The sequence below is a fragment of the Corythoichthys intestinalis genome, chromosome 1 (assembly GCF_030265065.1).
Source record: "Corythoichthys intestinalis isolate RoL2023-P3 chromosome 1, ASM3026506v1, whole genome shotgun sequence".
NCBI lineage: Eukaryota > Metazoa > Chordata > Actinopteri > Syngnathiformes > Syngnathidae > Corythoichthys > Corythoichthys intestinalis.
The window spans coordinates 15,260,025-15,280,703 of record NC_080395.1 but is presented as its reverse complement, the minus strand read 5'-3'; the positions used below and the strand labels follow the sequence as shown (position 1 = coordinate 15,280,703).

Below are 20,679 nucleotides of genomic sequence, written 5' to 3'. Positions count from 1 at the left end.
CTGTCAAGCATGGGGGTGGAAACATCATGCTTTGGGGCTGTTTTTCTGCACAGGGACCAGGACGACTGATCTGTGTAAAGGAAAGAATGAATGGGGCCATGTATCGAGAGATTTTGAGTGAAAATCTCCTTCAGTCAGCAAGGGCATTGAAGATGAGACGTGGCTGGGTCCTTCAGCATGACAATGATCCCAAACACACAGCCAGGGCAACAAAGGAGTGGCTTCGTAAGAAGCATTTCAAGGTCCTGGAGTGGCCTAGCCAGCCTCCAGATCTCAACCCTATAGAAAATCTGAGGAGGGAGTTGAAAGTCCGTGTTGCCCAACGACAGCCCCAAAACATCACTGCTCTAGAGGAGATCTGCATGGAGGAATGGGGCAAAATACCAGCAACAGTGTATGAAAAGCTTGTGAAGAGTTACTGAAAACGTTTGGCCTCCGTTTTTGCCAACAAAGGGTACATAACCAAGTATTGAGATGAACTTTTGGTATTGACCAAATACTTATTTTCCACCATGATTTGCAAATTAATTATTTAAAAATCAAACAATGTGATTCAATGTGATGATTTCTGTTTTTTTCCCCCCCACATTCTGTCTCTCATGGTTGAGGTTTACCCGTGTTGACAATTACATGCCTCTGTAATATTTTCAAGTGGGAGAACTTGCACAATTTGTGGTTGACTAAATACTTTTTTGCCCTACTGTACATCACTGATGATGTGTCCCAGCGCATCTGCAAGATGCATAATGGAGGGAATGGTACCTTTCCTTATATTTACTGTTTGACTGTTTGTATTACTCTAACACACCCAATATAAAAATAGCATTTATATCATAGTTTAAAAAAAACAAGCAGAATATATTTGATATTATGGATTTGGAATGATTGGAAATTGCAGTGCCAAGACAACGGGTAGATAAGGGCATAAGAGATAAAGGACGCCCTCTGACCACGGAAGCCCAACGCGTGCGTCATGCAGCTGATTGAGCGAGATTGACGCTGACAAGCAGGTGATAGCAAGACATCTACAAGCCAACGTCTGCAATACCAAATCCTGCAATCAGCTCTTCAGGAAAGTCCAGAACAAATGGCTGGACATCCCGTCCTACCACAAGGAACGCCGGATAACGCCCGATAATCAACTGATAACAGGAAGATTTCAAACGCCCGTTTGACGCTGGGGTGGGCGAAACCTCCCACTCCGGTTGCCTCAGTAACGGTGACTCAGCAACTGTGACGCATGAACCATACAGCCCAGCCTGCAATAGAAGATTACCCTAAACAACACCCAAACGCATCCTTCTTCCTGCCCACAGCCCGCCCTGCGAGAGCCTTCAAAAAGACAATGTTTTACTAATCGTTGTCATTTTTCTCGGGAACATTCTTATGTACTCATTGTTTGTGACTCTGGATCCAGTTTTCTTCCTCGCCTGGGTCTGTTTTGCCTTGCTGTATGATTGTTGCCGACTTGGAATAAAATGTGAACTTGTGTTTCGAAGTCTTTTTCCTGCTTTTAAAATTCAGTCAGTACAAAGGGGTTGAACTAAGGTGAATCTGCGGAATTTGGCCTTTTGGCCGGGTTGTCCGGTTTCCCGCCGGCCCGGATCGTTGGAATTGCGCTAGCGCGGTTCCGGTGGTTTGGTTGGCGTGATTCCGGCAGTCTGGCTAGAAGGTCAGATTCCTTCAATCTGTCCTATCTAGTGACACTCAGGAACAGACTGGGTGGCAACCAATGAGAGGTTGGTGATAACTGGAAAGACAGTGGACTGCTCGGAAAGTCGGCACCTAGGACGGGAAGGGCTAGCACCCCAACCTGCATCTTCCGTGAGGGAGAAACCCAAACTTGCTATGAAGAATCAGTAGGGTCGGACCACTGCGATTGGCGGCACTTGACGTCCAATCTATTTGACTGTAAAAATAAAATTAAAGAATTATTCCATGTGCTTTTTAGTTGCCGGGAATCAGCACTGCGAGCTCAACTGTCGGGCCGCCGGCTTCAGGTTCTACGTGCGACTGGCCGACAAAGTGATTGACGGCACGCCGTGCGCTGCCAACGGTTCTTCTGTGTGTGTGGCGGGAAAGTGCAAGGTAAGATCACTTCATTTTGAGTTGGAGGATTGAGAGAAGTTTAGTTGTTGCATTAAAAAATGAGACAATTAAGATGAGGGGGTGATTGTGGCCACAAGATGGCAGAATAGGGTGGCTTTTGAAAGTGAAGCTGAAATCCACAGGAGATTGCTCTACAGCAGGGCCGAAAACCAAAGGGTTTTTTGCAAAGTAGCAAAATGTTTTTTCCATGTGGCAAAATGTTGTTGCCATGTGGCATTTTTTTGCCATGTGGCAAAAATGTTTTGCCATGTGGCTTTTTTTTTTTGCCATGTGGCATTTTTTTGCCATGTGGCAAAATGATTTTGCCATGTGGCTTTTTTTTTGTGCCATATGGCAATTTTTTTGCCATGTGGCATTTTTTTATGCCATGTGCCAAAAATGTTTTGCCATGTGGCATTTTTTTGCCGTGTGGCAAAAATGTTTTGCCATGTGGCATTTTTTTGCCGTGTGACAAATATTTTTTGCCATGTGGCATTTTTTTTTTGCCATGTGGCAAAATATTTTTGCCATGCGGCACTTTTTTTTCACAATGTGGCAAAAATGTTTGCCATGTGGCATTATTTTTGCCATTTGGCAATTTCTTTTTGCCATGTTGCATTTTTTTTCACCATGTCGCAATTTTTTTTTGCCAAGTGGCTTTTTTTTTTTTTTGCCATGTAGCATTATTTTGCCTTGTGGCAAAAATGTTTTGCCATGTGGCAAATATTTTTTGCCATATGGCATTTTTTTTTGCCATGTGGCAAAATATTTTGCCATGTGGCACTTTTTTTCACAATGTGGCAAAAATGTTTGCCATGTGGCATTATTTTTGCCATTTGGCAATTTCTTTTTGCCATGTTGCATTTTTTTCGCCATGATGCAATTTTTTTTTGCCAAGTGGCATTTTTTTTTTGCCATGTTGCAAAATATTTTTGCCATGTGGCACTTTTTTTCACAATGTGGCAAAAATGTTTGCCATGTGGCATTATTTTTGCCATTTGGCAATTTCTTTTTGCCATGTTGCATTTTTTTTCGCCATGTCGCAATTTTTTTTTTTGCCAAGTGGCATTTTTTTTTGCCATGTGGCAAAATATTTTTGCCATGTTGCATTTTTTTTTGCCATGTGGAAAAATATTTTTGAAAAATTACACATGGCAAAAAGATTTTGCCACATGGCAAAAAAAAAAAATGCCGCATGGCAAAACATTTTTTTCACATGGCAAAAAAAATGTCACATGGCAAAACATTTTGCCACATGGCAAATACCACTTTTGGTTCTTGCTGTCTCTCGGAAATTGAGCAGTGGGATCTACGTACAGTGTTTCAATCCCAACTCGTCAGTGCGTGGGAGCTAACGCTCAAAATGATGTGTTGACTTCCTGCAGGATCTTCACACTTCTTTTCAGTCACAATTTAAACAGATTTTTTCTTCTCAGCTGCTCGAGCTATTCCATATGGATATTCCCATCGGTTACCGATAACATTAAAACATCTGCTGTAATGTGAATCACATTTGAAATCCTGTACTGATAAACACCTTGGACACAAGAGTTGTGATTTTTATCTTTTATTCCTTTCTTCAAGCCTGCCACAAACTTGCAGCAAAGTGTAAATTTTTTGGGTGAAATTTTGCAGCATTTACTATTCAATAATAGATTGACTGTTAGCATACTATTGATTTGTTTGTTTGTTTTTAATGATTTGGTGGTGAGGCACTGTAAGTGATGCTAATGCAGTTATGTTACGATAACAGACTGACCGTTAGCATAAGGTTGGGTTTGTTATTTTTGGTTGTTTTGTGGTTACGCATTATTAATAATGCTAATGTAGGTAGGTTACAATAACAGACCAACTGTTAGCATACAGTTAGTTTGTTTTGGGTTGTTTGGTGGCGATGCATTATTAATTATGCTAACGTAGGTATGTTACGATACCAGACTGACTGTTAGCATACAGTTTGTTTGTTTGTTTGCTTTTAGTGGTCTTGTGGTGAGGCTTTGTTAGTGATGCTAACATAGTTGTTACGATAACAGACTGACCATTAGCATACGTTTTTTTTGTTCTTGTTGCTTTTAGTGGTTTAACGTAGTTACGTTATGATAAAAGACTGAACATTAGCATACAGTTTGTTCATTTTTTGTGGCCCACTGGTTTTATGGTGAGGCACTGTTACTGATGCCAACTTACGTACGTTACGACAACAGACTGACCGTTAGCATAAGGTTTGTTTGTTTTTTGTGGTTTTGTGGTGAGGCACCGATAGTGATGCTAACATAGGTACGTTATAATAACAGACTGACCGTTACCATATGGTTTGTTTGCTAGTTTTAGTGGTTTAGTGGTGAGGCAATGTTAGTGATGCTAATATAGTTACGTTACAATAACAGACAGGCGTTAGCATACGGTTTGTTTGTTTTTTAGTGGTCTTGTGGTGCGGCACTGTTAGCGATGCTAAAACAGCCATGTTAAGATAACAGACTGACCATTAGCATTCGGTTTTAGTTGTTTTTAGTTGAGGCACTATTAATGATGCTAACGTAGGTATGTTACAAAAACATCCTGACTGTTAGCATACAGTGTTTGTTTCTTTTTAGCGATTTTGAGGTGAGGCTCTGTTAGTGATGCTAACATAGTTACGTTATGTTAACAGATTGACCATTAGCATAAGGTTTGTTTTTAGTTGTTTTGTGGTGAGGCACTATTAATGATGCTAACTTAGGTACGTTATAATAACACCCTGACTGTTAGCATACAGTTTGTTTGTTTCTTATTAGGTGTTTGGTGGTGAGACACTTTTAGTGATGCTAACATAGTTATGTTATGATAACAGACTGACCTTTTAGTGGTTTAACATAGTTACGTTATGATATAAGACTGACCATTAGCATACAGTGTGTTCATTTTTTTGTGGCTCAGTGGGTTTTTTGGATGCTAACGTAGGTACATTACGATAACAGACTGACAGTTAGCATAAGGTTGGGTTTGTTATTTTTGGTTGTTTTGTGGTTAGGCATTATTAATGATGCTAATGTAGGTAGGTTACAATAACAGACTGACTGTTAGCATACAGTTAGTTTGTTTTGGGTTGTTTGGTGGCGAGGCGTTATTAATTATGCTAACGTAGGTATGTTACGATAACAGACTGACCGTGAGCATACATTTTGTTTATTTTTAGTGGTTTTGTGGTGAAGCACAACTAGTTATGCTAACATATTTGTGTTACGAAAACAGACTGACTGTTAGCATTTAGTTTGTTTGTTTGTTGTAAGTGGTTTAGTGGTGAAAGTGTTAGCAATGCTAATGCAGGCACGTTACGATAACAGACTGACCGTTAGCGTATGGTTTGTTTGTTTATTTTTGTTGTTGTCTCGATTGCGACGGATTGCTACTGCACATGCGCGAATTGACGTCACTTCCTCCAAAGTGATGAAGGCAGATACAGATATGTACGTGATAGATGACATGTGAGTGCTAAAAATAGCAGGTGACTAATCTAATCCAGGTCGGAAACAGCAAATATTTTTTATATGTAGCCTATTGAAATGTATTTGTCATATTAAAAAATGTTCGGGAAACGTAGAATGAGAATAGTTTTCCCCAGGGTATTTATTTTTTTGTTTCTCCAAAGCAATTTGGCGCCCCTTCCACCAGATGACGCCTTAGGTAACCGCCTAACTCGCCTATGCGTGTGAAGCGGTACTAAAAAGTCTGCCCGGCAACAAGTGATGCAAACCAGAAGTGAACAAACACATTATGTTGATCAATGTCAAATGTTAGCAGTGTCAACAATTAGTTCTAATATTTGCATTGAAATGATACAGACACTTAACTTTTTTGGTTCTGGGAATGTCAAGCTTCTATAGAGCCAAGATATTGAAGAAAAAACTTCCTGAGGCTTGACAGGAACGTGCCAAGCATCACTTTAACTAAATGTCAAGCAGAGACTTTTAAAAGCAATTGCCAGGAGACTCTTTGCACACGCTAGCTTCTGATACACTCATTTGATCTACGCTAGCAGAATTCCAATCCCTCTGAAATTGCCAAATGACTATCTCCAGCTGTTATTATCATAAATGCTGATCTTTGTCGACGTTGGCATTTTTTCTTGGCCTGAAGCGTTAAGACGGCGCTCACAAAAGTGGGATGATGTGCGGCTATTTTTCTCAAAAAACAGTTATGAACTTCTGATTTGTCCTAGCGTAGAGGTTCCGCTGTCCGTGCTCGCCGTCCCACAGGAAGAGCTCACCAAGCGTCCCACACTTCAATATCCTGATCAAGTTCTGGCCAGGTCAGCGCAACAACAGCTGGACCGGCAGATATACACACATCAGCAGTAGTCTGTATTAGCATGTCAGAGTCCTTGACCTTTTCCTGTTTTAAGAGCTATAAGAAGGTTTTGTCTTTATGTTTGGATCAGGGGTGTGACAATATATTGAGAAGGTGAAAAACGCGATATTTTGTAGCCCAAAAGGTTATTTATATGCTGCCCGATATATCGTTTTAAAAACATGTAAAAAAAAAAAAAAAGGAACCACCAGGTTGCTAGCAAAATCTTCTATTAGAATAGTGTCTATGTTAGCTTACTGGCTGTGCTAGACATCCAATTAATTTTGACTGGGTTAGACGTCTAGCGCTTTCAATGGCACTGAAACCTGAGCATTTACAGCCAATATTCCAGGTTTTGTGGGCATTTACAGGTCACGTCCTGTTCATTTAGGGCATTCACAGGTTACTTCCTGTTCATTTTGGGACACTTCCTATTCATTTGGGGACATTCTTGAGTCACTTCCTGTTCAGTAATCATAAATAACAGAAACTGACCTGTAAATGGCCTAAAATCAACAGGACGTGACCCGTAAATGCCCCAAAAGAAAAAGGAAGTGACCGAATATCAACAGGAAATGGGATGAAATGCCCCAAAACCTTTTCAGTAACCCAAAATCAACAGGATGTGACCTGTAAATGCCCCAAAAGGAAAAGGAAGTGACTGAAAATCAACAGGAAATGACATGAAATGCCCCAGACCTTTTCAGTAACCCAAAATCAACAGAAGGTGAACTATAAATAGCCCAAAATCAACAGGAAGTGATGCGTACATGCCCCAAACGGAAAAGGATGTGACCAAAAATCAACAGGAAATGATGTGAAATGCCCTCAAAATCAACAAAATCAACTTTCTTAGGCATTTAAAATTTACTTCCTGTTGATTCTTGAGTCACTTCCTTTTCAGTAACCCAAAATCAACAGGAAGTGACCCGTAAATGCCCCCGAAATCAACAGGAAGTGATCGAAAACCAACAGGAAAAGACATGAAATGCCACAAAACATTTTCAGTCACCCAAAATCAGCAGTAAGTGACCCGTAAATACCTGAAAATCAACAGGAAGTGACCTGTAAATGGCCCAAAATCAACAGGAAGTGATGTGAAATGCCCTCAAAATGAACAAAATTAACTTTTGTAGGGATTTACAAGTTACAAGTGGGTTACTGAAAAGGAAGTGACTCAAGAATGTCCCAAAATCAACAGGAAGTGACCCGTAGATGCCCCCAAAATCAACAGGAAGCGATCGAAAATCAATAGGAAAATACATGAAATGCCACAAAACCTTTTCAGTAACCCATAATCAGCAGGAAGTGACCTGTAAATACCCGAAAATAAGCAGGAAGTGCCCTGGAAATGCCCCAAAATCAACAAGAAGTGACCCAAAAATATACCAAAAAGTGACGCGGAAATGCCCCAAAACCAACAAGAAGTGACCCAGATACAGTGGGGAGAACAAATTTGATACACTGCCAATGGGAAAACCCATTGGCAGTGTATCAAATACTTGTTCTCCCCACTGTGAGGTAAAATCAACTTTTGTTGGCATTTACAGGTTACTTCCTGTTGATTTGGTGTCACTTGCTGTTGATTTGGGATTGTTTTTTGTTGATTCTGGGGCATATTCTGATGATTATGGGATATCCCCAGGTCACTTTTGTACATGTTAAGGTTGCTTCCTGTTGATTTTGGGGCTTTTCCGGGTCACTTTTGGTATATTTTTGGGTCACTTCCAGTTGATTTTGGGGCATTTCCAGGTCACTCACTGTTGATTTTGGACCGGCATTTGTCAATTGACCCAAAAATGCCCCAAAATCAACAGGAACTGACCCAAAAATATCCCAAAAGTGACCCTGAAATGCCTCAAAATCAACAAAAAGTGACCCAAAAATATTCAAAAAGTGAACAAAATCAACTTTTGTGTGCATTAACAGGTTACTTCCTTTTGATTTGATGTCACTTCCTGTTAATTTAGGATAGTGGTTTGTTGTTTCTGGGGCATATTCTGATTATTTTGGGGCATTCCCAGGTCACTTTTTGTACATGTTAGGGTCACTTCCTGTTGCATTTGGGACATTTCCGGGTCACTCTTGGTATATTTTTGGGTCACTTCCTGTTGATTTGGGGGCATTTCCAGGTCACTCACTGTTGATTTTGGACCGGCATTTGTTGATTGAACCAAAAATGCCCCAAATCAACAGGAAGTGACCCAAAAATATCCCAAAAGTGACCCGGAAATGCCCCAAAATCAACAAGATGTGACCCAAAAATATACAAAAAGTGAACCAAATCCACTTTTGTTGGCCTTTACAGGTTACTTCCTTTTGATTTGGTGTCACTTCCTGTTGATTTCGGATCGTGGTTTGTTGATTCTCGGGCATATTCTGATGATTTTGGGGCGTCCCCAGGTCACTTTTTGTACATGTTAAGGTCACTCCCTGTTGATTTTGGGGCATTTCCGGGTCACTTTTGGTATATTTTTGGGTCAGTTCCTGTTGATTTTGGGGCATTTCCAGGTCACTTCCTGTTGATTTTGGACTGGCATTTGTTGATTGACCCAAAAATGCCCTAAATCAACAAGAAGTGACCCAAAAATATACAAAAAGGGAACAAAATCAACTTTTGTTGGCATTTACAGGTTACTTCCTGTTGATTTGGTGTCACTTCCTGTTGAATTCGGATTGTTTTTTGTTGATTCTGGGGCATATTCTGATGATTTTGGGGGCATTTCCAGGTCACTGTTTGTCCATGTTAAGGTCGCTTCCTGTTGATTTTGGGGCATTTCCGGGTCACTCTTGGTATATTTTTGGGTCACTTCCTGTTGATTTTTGGGCATTTCCAGGTCACTCACTGTTGATTTTGGGCCGGCATTTTTTTGATTGACACAAAAATGCCCCAAATCAACAGGAAGTGACCCAAAAATATACCAAAAGTGACCTGAAAATGCCCCAAAATGAACAAGAAGTGACCCAAAAATATACAAAAACTGAACAAAATCAACTTTTGCTGGCATTTACAGGTTACTTCCTTTTGATTTGGAGTCACTTCCTGTTGATTTCGGATCGTAGTTTGTTGATTCTGGGGCATATTCTGATTATTTTGAGGCATTCCCAGGTCACTTTTTGTGTATGTTAGGGTAACTTCCTGTTGATTTTGGGGCCTTTCCAGGTCACTCACTGTCGATTTTGGACCGGCATTTGTCGATTGACCCAAAAATGGCCCAAAATCAACAGGAAGTGATGCGTAAATGCCCCAAACGGAAAAGAAAGTGACCGAAAATCAAAAGGAAAAGACATGAAATGCCACAACACATTTTCAGTCACCCAAAATCAGCAGGAAGTGACCTGCAAATACCTGGAAATCAACAGGAAGTGACCTGTAAATGGCCCAAAATCAACAGGAAGTTATGCGTAAATGCCCCAAACGGAAAAGGAAGTGGCCGAAAATCAACAGGAAATGATATGAAATGTCCTCAAAATGAACAAAATTAACTTTTGTAGGGATTTACAAGTTACAAGTGGGTTACTGAAAAGGAAGTGACTCAAGAATGTCCCAAAATCAACAGGGAGTGACCCGTAGATGCCCCCAAAATCAACAGGAAGCGATCGAAAATCAATAGGAAAATACATGAAATGCCATATATAAAATATTTTTGGGTCACTTCTTGTTGATTTGGGGGTATTTAAGGGTCACTTTGGGTATATTTTTGGGTCACTTCCTGTTGATTTTGAGGCATTTCCAGGGCACTTCCCGCTGATTTTCGGGTATTAACAGGTCACTTCCGGCTGATTTTGGGTTACTGAAAAGGTTTTGTGGCATTTCATGTCTTTTCCTGTTTATTTTTGATCACTTCCATTTTCTTTTGGGGCATTCACGGTCACTTCCTGTTGATTTTGGGTTACTGAAAAGGTTTTGGGGCATTTCATGCCATTTCCTGTTGATGTTCGGTCACTTCCTGTTGATTTGGGGGGCATTTACAGGTCACTTCCTGTTGATTTTGAGACATTCTTGAGTCACTTCCTTTTCAGTAACCCACATGTAACTTTGATGGCATTTCACACCATTTTCTGTTGATTTTCGGCCACTTCCTTTTCCGTTCGGAGCATTTATGCATCACTTCCTGCTGATTTTGGGCCATTTACAGGTCACTTCCTGTTGATTTTGGGTTACTGAAAACGTTTTGTGGCATTTCATGTCTTTTCCTGTTGATTTTCGGTCACTTCCTTTTCCGTTTGGGGTATTTACGCATCGCTTCCTGTTGATTTTGGGCCATTTTGGAGTCAATCGACAAACGCCGGTCCAAAATCGACAGCGAGTGACCCGGAAATGCCCCAAAATCAACAGGAAGTGACCCAAAAATATACCAACAGTGACCCGGAAATGCCCCAAAATCAACAGGAAGTGACCCTAACATATACAAAAAGTGACCGGGGATGCCCCAAAATCATCAAAATATGTCCCAGAATCAACAACCACGATCTGGATCAATTCCTGTTGATTTTGGGGCATTTTGGGGTCAATCAACAAACGTCGGTCGGATGTGACCTGCCAATGCCCCGAAAGGAAAAGGAAGTGACCCAAAATCAACAGGATGTAACCTGTAAGTGCCCCGAAATCAACAGGAAGTGATCCCTAAATGTCCCAAAAAGAAAATGAAGCGATCAAAAATCAATGGGAAATGACATGAAATGCCACAAAACCTATTCAGTAACCCAAAATCAGCAGGAAGTGACCTGTAAATACCCGAAAATCAACAGGAAGTGACCTGGAAATGCCCCAAAATCAACAGGAAATGACCAAAAAATATACCAAAAGTGACCCGAAAATGCCCCAAAATCAACAGGAAGTGACCCTAACATGTACAAAAAGTGACCTGGGAATGCACCAAAATAATCAGAATATGCCCCAGAATCAACAAACCACGATCTGAAATCAACAGGAAGTGACACCAAATACACAGGAAGTAACCTGTAAATGCCAACAAAAGTTGATTTTACTTCACTATTTGTATATTTCTGGGTCACTTCTTGTTGATTTTTGGGTCACTGAAAAGGTTTGGGGCATTTCATGTGATTTCCTGTTGATTTTCGGTCACTTCCTTTTCCTTTAGGGGCATTGGCAGGTCACATCCGACCGACGTTTGTAGATTGACCCCAAAATGCCCCAAAATCAACAGGAAGTAGCCCGTAAATGCCCGAAAAATCAACAGGAATTGATCCTACATTACAGGGAAGTAACTCAAAATGAACGCATTGCCTGCAAATGACAACAATAGACGTCCAATTCACTTATACTGGAAGAACTGACCGTGAATGCTCATCTTCCTGTCTTATTGGGTTAACTTATTTCGACAAAAATAAACAAGTCCCGCCCACATGAAATCTAATTGCATTGGTCGATAAACCAAATTGAGTTTGATGCCACTGCTTTAGTCAAAAGAAGGGTTTTGCTGCCACCACGTGGCAACTACCGGTACTTACAAACCCTTTTACTGTGACAAAAATCCATTTCACGTTAAATCCCAGAAAATACCTCATAATAAACAGGCTGCAGATGTCACATTGGATTATTTCCCAAAATTTCTCCCAATTCCACCCCCTTACTGTCGCTTCTCCCACAATCCCTCACCTCCGTCCCTCCTCCCCTTTTACAAAGGGGAGCTCGTAAGGGATGGTGCGTGCAGTTTGCTCTGTAACGTTTTGAGGAGAATGCTGCCGGTACCGACGCTGCTGCTGCTCTCCTGCCTCCACGTGCAGGGAAAGCCAAGGTCTCAGGTAGGACCTGCTTTTTGGGGAAACTTTTGAAGAAGGAATTTTTCACTTTCGTCTTAGTCTTTTGGACGAAAACAAGGAAATCATTCCACGATAAAACTAATAAAGAGCTGTGATTTGAAATGGGTTTATCACTAGCAGATATCCATCAAACGGATTGGAAGTCCACGTCTTTGTCTATTTACTGTTGATTTTCCATCATTGGGTTTCGATTGGTCGGTTTCTGTTGATTTTCAAAAATGTTTTCAACAGTAAAATATCTTTCTCTCCACCAAATCTGAAGGAGGTGAACTAAAATATACAAAATTATCAGAAAGTACCTCAAAATCAACAAACCCAATTCTAAAATCAACAGGAAGTGACCTATGAACAGGTAGTGACCGGTAAATGCCATGAAATCAAGAAAAACTGATCATGAATGTACAAGAAGTGACTTCGGAATGTCCCAAAATCGTCAAAATTTTTTCCCAAAAACCAGTGGCGCCACCAGGGGGTGGCCTGTAAATTGGTTGGCCACCCCACTGGCCATCCCGCTTGCCAGTATATCGTTAGATGGTTGTAGCATCAGTTATGCATTTCATCCCAAATGAATTCATTTATTTTGTTTTGTTAACTGTAGGGCTGTCAAACTTATCGCGTTAACGGGCGGTAATTAATTTTAAAAAATTAATCACATGAAAATATTTATCGCAATTAACGCATTCACGGTACGACTCATTCACGCATTGTCGCAAACAGCCTACAATGGCGCCATTTTGCTTATATACAGAGATAAGAGGCAGAGTCGAGTGGAGTAGATATAAGCATTCATTGGGAACGTGCTTTTAATTGGCAAAAGCTTTGTCATCTCTCCCAAAGCAACCGTAAATATTGTGGGAAGCGACGTGGGGAAGAATGACAGGAGTTGATCTTTTTCTTAACACCCTGTAGTGTACCCAACACAGAGAAGATATAGCACTTGCAGCCACCACACACAGTCATGGTTGCACCACTTCCCATTATGCATTTGGGCAGAACAGTTAAGTCGCTACAGTATCATTTACTGAAAGCTCAACAAATACACTAGGCAAGGCAAGACAAATTTATTTATATAGCACAATTCAACACAAGGCAATTCAAAGTGCTTTACATCACATGAAGATCATAAAAATCACATTTAAATCAATACAACATAAAAACCAAGACAAAAGATCGCATTTAATCACAAATAGAATAAAAATAAATAATAAAAAGAAAACAAAAATATAACAAAAACTACTACTAATAATAATACCGTAATTGAAATCAGCAATGGAGATAAGCACAAGAGCAATAGAAAGTAGGTAAATTGAAATATATAGCCAGTTATGGATATGCAGTGCTAAACAAAAGCGTTTTTAGCCCTGATTTAAAAGAGCTAACAGTTTGAGCATACTTCAGACGTTCAGGTAACTTGTTCCAGAGGTGAGGAGCATAATAACTAAATGCTGCCTCACCCTGCTTGGTTCTTGTTCTTGGAACATGCAGAACACCCGTTCCAGACGACCTTAGGGGTCTAAATGTCTCATAGGAATCTAACAAGTCAAGCATGTATTTTGGTCCAAGGCCATTAAGTGTTTTGTAGACGAGTAGTAGTATTTTATAGTCTATCCTTTGACTCACTGTAAGCCAGTGTAGCGATTTCAAAACCGGTGTAATGTGGTCCAGCTTCCTTGTATTTGTGAGGACTCTGGCTGCAGCATTCTGTACTAGCTGCAGCTTCCTGACTGATTTTTTATCAAGACCCGTAAATATACCGTTGCAATAGTCCAATCTGCTGAAAATGAATGCATGCATAAGTTTTTCCATGTCTTGTTGAGTCAGAAGCCCCTTAATTCTGGTTATATTTTTTAGGTGGTAATAAGCGGATTTAGTGACGGACTTTAGATGGTTATCAAATTTTAGGTCTATTACGCCAAGGTTTCTGACTTGATTTGTAGCTGTAAGTGACATTGTGCTAAGTTGGCTGCTTATCTTTGACCTTTCCTTTTTTGGCCCAAAAATGATCACCTCTGTCTTCTCCACATTTAACTGGAGAAAATTCTGGCACATCCATTCATTGATTTGATGAATGCATTTACTCAGGGAGATTAAGGGACTATAATCATGTGGGGACACAGAAATGTACAGTTGTGTGTCATCTGCATAGGCGTGATAGGAGATGTCATACTGTTCCATTATCTGTGCTAACGGAAGCATATAGATGTTAATAAGAGTGGTCCAAGAATTGATCCTTGAGGGACTCCACACGTGAATTTGGTTCGTTCTGACTGATAGTTTCCGATTGACACAAAGAAATCCCTATCATGTAAATAGGATGTGCACCACTGAAGAATAGTGTCAGTAAGCCCTGCCCACTGTTCCAATCTGCTAAGTAGTATGTTGTGATCAACCGTGTCGAATGCGGCGTTGAGATCCAATAGTAACAGAACAGATGATTTGCCTGCATCGGTATTCCGACGAATATCATTTAGGACTTTGATAAGCCCGGTCTCGGTGCTGTGTTGTGGCCGAAATCCAGACTGAAATGAGTTAAAAAGATTGTTGGCGATATTTAGTCACAATATACAAACTCACATTTATCCTTTAAGAATTACAAGCCTTTCTATTCGTGGATCCCTTTTCACAGAAAGAATGTTAATAATGTTAATGCCATCTTGTGGATTTATTGTTATAATAAACAAATACAGTACTTATGTACAGTATGTTGAATATATATATCCGTCTTGTCTTATCTTTCCATTCCAACAATAATTTACAGAAAAATACGGCATATTTTAGAGATGGTTTGAATTGCCATTAATTACGATTAATTAATTTTTAAGCTGTGATTAACTCGATTAAAAATTGTAATCGTTTGACAGCCCTAGTTAAATGTAAACCTTATGCCTAATATATACATAACACAATAAAACAGAATTTTTGTGGAACTCAAAATGTTGACTGGACAGTTATGGACTATGCACATTAAATCATTAGTAACATCAAATATTACACAATACACCAAAGTATATCAGTAGCCGTGTCCTTAAGTCTTTCTGATAGTTTTCCCATGACCTTTTTACTGCAACAATATAATGAAAACCTGAAATCATGGCTTTTAGTTTTGGCCACCCCAAGATTTTAAGCGGCCCCATCTGGCCACCCCTATGAAAAATTTCTGGAGGCGCCACCGCCAAAAACAACAAACCCATAAGCGGATTTTAAGGAGGGGGGGCAGGCCCCCCCGGTGGCCAAAAAGTGTCATTGCATGTAATTGACTTTCCTATATATATAAAAGTTATAAAGCAATAAAACTGCAAAAAAAAATGAATGAAATTGGGAAAAATTATATATTTTCATAATGGGTAAAATTTTTTCGAACAGATCATGTGACTAGACACTTAGATGGTCATTTGTTTTGCATATAATTTTCAACAACAACAAAAAATATTTTTCTGAGGTTTTTTTTTTTCCTTGATTGAATTTATTATTATTATTATTATTTTTTTGATTGAAGCAACTTTTTTGGGATTAAATGATTTAGACATAAATGTCCAACCCATATTATGGCCCAAACACAAAAAGATTGCTTCAATCAAAGAAAACTTTTTTGATTAAAAATTAAGTGTTCAAATGCGAATTTTTCAATCTCAAATATTTTTCGCATTCAAAAACTTTTTCCAAGACTTTAAATTTTTCTTTTTTTTTTTTTTTTTGATTGATTTTCTTTTTGAAAATATATATTTTTTGAATTGAATAATAAAGACAAAAATCTCCGAGCCAAAATATGGCCCAAACACAAATAAACATTACTTCAATCAAAAAAGTTGCAATCAAAAATAAATAAATAAATAAATAAAAAAGATAAATCAAAGAAAAATAGCTTTCATATGCATTTTCTTGAGTTTCAAATTTATTTTTGCATTCAAACACATTTTTTTTGATTGAAGCATCTTTTTTGGTTGAAAATATATATTTTGATTGAAGAAACTTTTTTTTTTTTTTTTTAATAAAAAAGACACAAATCTATCTCCATTTGGCTCCGCCCAGGGGATACAATTTTTGACTAGGTTAACTACATTGGCACGACATCGGCGGGCGTACCATATTCAATGGATGAAGATCTTGGCGAAAAGTATTGCCTAAGCAGCATGGTTTAGAATTCCCCTCAAGAATGATGGGAAACAAAAAAATGCTCATTTTCAACTTCTTATTATAAACATTCTTGTAAGATAATTTTATTGCTGACACTGCGTTTCGGGGTCATCAACATGTTGTGCCCCCCCGCCCTAAAAGTCAAACTCCGCCTATGAACAAACCCACATTCCAAAGTCAACAGAAGTGACCTGGAAATAACTGGTCACGATAATTATTGGTCTGATAATTATCGGTCCGATAATAGGAATTATGACGTCATCCCTATAAATCCAATAACATTTATAATAGGACTGATAATATGTACTGTTCTGGCTTTGCACTTGACACACTAGTATGGGAAATCAGTTGACCATTTGCGGGGCATTGCTCCCACCTGCTGGTCAGAGTAATTCAATGCACCTTTTTTTTGTTACAGTAGTTTGGTTCAATCACTTACACATTGCGGTGTCTAGCAGTAGCATTGACAGTCGTGAATGCTTTCTGTTACGTTTCCGCCTCGGAAATATTTGGAAGTATTTTATGTTTACTATTACATATGGATGTACAAAATATGTTTACTTCTGTGGTGAAGGGTCATATGTACAGAACTTCATAAGTTGTGTTATAGAAGCCAGCCAATGGTTTAGTAGATCAAGCTAGTGTGCTATGCTGTACATATAATAGTTGTGTATATAAGTGTATTGTGCAGTTTGCTGTATATTGAGTATTGAATATGTGTACTTTTTCTGTTGTACTTTCACAATATTAAGACAAGTGTCTTCCCATAAAAGCAAGAAAAGACCAAGCCTTGTGGTTTATGGAAGTGCATTCATTCTTAGCTGGCTGTCGGGTAGTGCAGAAGTGAAATGCACTGTTTTGTTCATGTCATTATGAAAAATCTGATGAGATCAAAGGCAAATCTATATTGAATCCACCACCATTTTTTTAAACCTCCAAGTGTTCAAAAACTCAGGTTATACATTTAAAAATTATATATTTATTATCGGTTATCGATATCGGTATCGGCTTTGAGGAGCAGGAAGTTATCGATATTGGGATCAGCTTCAAAAATGCATATCGTGCACCCCTACTGGAAATTCACCCAAATTAACAGGAACCGACCAACGAACAGGAACATACCCGAAATTGGCGTAAATTTAACACAAAGTGACCCAAAATGTACAAGAAGTGACCTAGGACTTCCCCAAAATCGTCATAAAGTGTCCCAAAATCAACAAACCCTGATAGAGAATCAACAGGAAGTGACTCGGAATTGCCCCAAAATGAAAAGAAAGCCCCCAAATCAACAGTAAAATAGCTATAATTCAAAGGACGTACAGTGGGGCAAATAAGTATTTAGTCAACCACCAATTGTGCAAGTTCTACTACTTGAAAAGATTAGAGAGGCCTGTAATTGTCAACATGTGTAAACCTCAACCATGAGAGACAGAATGTGGAAAAAAAACCAGAAAATTACATTGTTTGATTTTTAAAGAATTTATTTCCAAATTAGAGTGGAAAATAAGTATTTGGTCACCCATTTTAGGGCATTTACACGTCACTTTCTGTTGATTTTGAGTCATTTCCTATTCATTTGGGGACCTTCCCGGGTCGCTTCCTTTTCAGTAACCCAAAATCAACTAGACGTGAACTTGAAAATGCCTGAAAAATGACAGGAAGTGACCCGTAACTCCCCCAAAAGGGAAAGTAAGTGACATTTCGGGGTCACTTTCTGTTGATTTTGGGGCATTTCAGGGTCACTTATCCGACTGTAGCTGTAAACTTAATTATAATTGCATACAGAAACATATGTTAGCAGAAACAACTTACTGCCACAGTTGGAGCGCAGCTGTCTTTTATCCTTGTCAGACGAGAGTCTGCTCCTCAGTCATAAGGCGACAGCCCAGCCAGACACAACATTGCCACCAGAGGGCACTATATCTTTACATAGATACAGTGGGGCAAATAAGTATTTAGTCAACCACCAATTGTGCAAGTTCTCCTACTTGAAAAGTTTTAGCTCATTATTGGTATAAAAGACACCTGTCCACAACCTCAATCAGTCACACTCCAAACTCCACTATGGCCAAGACCAAAGAGCTGTCGAAGGACACCAGAGACAAAAGTGTAGACTTGCACCAGGCTAGGAAGACTGAATCTGCAATACACGCTCGGTGTAAATAAATCAGCTGTGGGAACAATTATTAGAAAATGGAAGACATACAAGACCACTGATAATCTCCCTCGATCTGGGGCTCCATGCAAATTCTCACCCCGTGGCATCAAAATGATTACAAGAAAGGTGAGCAAAAATCCCAGAACCACATGGGGGGACCTAGTGATTGACCTACAGAGAGCTGGGACTACACTAACAAAGACTACTATCAGCAACACAACGCGCCGCCAGGGACTCAAATCCTGCACTGCCAGACGTGTCCCCCTGCTGAAGCTAGTACATGTCCAGGCCCGTCTGCGGATCGCTAGAGAGCATTTGGATGATCCAGAATAGGACTGGGAGAATGTGATATGGTCAGATGAAACCAAAATAGAACTTTTTGGTAGAAATGCAGTTTCTCGTGTTTGGAGGAGAAAGAATACTGAATTGCATCCGAAGAACACCATACCCACTGTGAAGCATGGGGGTGGACACATCATGCTTTCCACCATGATTTACAAATAAATTCTTTAGAAATCAAACAAGGTGATTTTCAGTTTTTTTTTTTTTCATATTCTGTCTCTAAAGGTTGAGGTTTACCCATGTTGACAATTACAGGCCTCTCTAATATTTTCAAGTGGGAGAACTTGGACAATTAGTGATTGACTTAATACTTATTTGCCCCACTGTAGCCTTAAGATACCCCCAAATATACAGGAAATGACATGTAAGTACCCTAAAATTACAATGAAGTGACCCAAAATATAACTCCTGTACAGTTTGGGTCACTTCCTGTTGATTTTTGGGGCATTTCTGGGTTATTTCCTGTTCATTGGTCACTTCCTGTTGATTTTTGGGGCATTTCCCGGTCACTTTCTGTTGATTTCGGATGGGGGTTTGTCGATTCTGGGGCACTTTCTGATGGTTTTTGGCGTGTTCCCAGGTAACTTTTTGTTCATTTTTGGTTCACTTCCTGATGATTTTGGGGCATTTCCATCTCACTTCCTGTTCATTGGTTACTTCTTGCTGATTTTGCGGCATTTCCGGGTACTTCCTGTTGATTTGGGGTCAGGGTTTGTTGATTCTGTTGCACCTACTGACAATTTTTGAGCATTCGCAGGTCACTTTTTGTACATTTTCGGGTTACTTCCTATTGATTTTGGGGCATTTTCATGTCACTTCCTGTTCTTTGTTTACTTCTTGCTGATTTTGGGGCATTTCCAGGTAATTTCCTGTTGATTCGGGGTCAGGGTTTGTTGATTCTGTTGCACTTACTGACGATTTTGGAGCATTCGCAGGTCACTTTTTGGGTCACTTCCTCTTGATTTTGATTTTTGGTTCATAAGTGCGACCTGGTTTTGAAGGTGAGGGGATGACGGCTCTATTAGGACAAACTGTATTTAGGCTGTCACCATCAAAGTTGGAGCTAGTTTCCTCAGCGGGGTTTGATTGATGATGTGAAGTGTCAGAGGTCCTTAGTGCAAGTGTGCTAGGGTCTTAAAAGATACCTCTGTGGTGATAAATATTAAACTAGTTGGGAACTGAAGCGAATCGGAATGAAGTCCTACACTTGAAAGGTGTTATGAGGATGAAGAGTTATGTGCACGTGAGATTCAACTTGTCATTTAATTGCAAATAGTCTTTTTTTTTTTTTTTAGGAGAATTAGGTCAAAATATACAAAAATACAGGCTTGGAAATGATGATTTATGAGGCTGAAAACACTCAGGTGACTTGAATTTTCGCTCTGAGAGACAGCCCCAATTTGGCCAAATTTCAAAATTGCCCTGTATGCATGTGTGGTACATCACTGAAAAGCTTAAAATCTGTATTTCTGGGGGATGAAAAATTTTGAACAGGAGGGCATTTTTTGACACCTTAAATGTATGTCAAATCAAGTGAGTGAAAAAAAAACATTTTTGAGACCTTTGAAAGTTTCTCATTTAAAAAAAGGTTTTGGACACCCACTCTGGTTCATGATGAAGAAATCTGACCTTTTAGCCGGATCGCCGGAATCACGCCAGCCAAACCGCCGGACCCGCGCTGGCGCAGCTCCAACGACCCAGTATCCCAACAACCCGGCCAAAAGGCCAAACTCCGCGCATTCACCTTTGTCTTAACCCCATGTACTGACTTCATTTTGAAAGCTGGTAGAAGAAGAAACAGCAAGGCAAACAGCGTCAGACCCAGGCGAGGAGGCAGACTCAGA

The 20,679-nt window shown here is 39.6% G+C and overlaps 1 protein-coding gene across 1 annotated transcript in view; it reads left to right on the top strand.

The window, feature by feature from the left end:
- Positions 1-20,679, top strand: part of LOC130918523 (thrombospondin type-1 domain-containing protein 4-like) — a 62,614-nt gene that overhangs the window by 13,097 nt on the left and 28,838 nt on the right. The window contains 1 exon segment of the mRNA XM_057840308.1: positions 1,952-2,088. Coding sequence (XP_057696291.1) covers positions 1,952-2,088 — 137 coding nt within the window.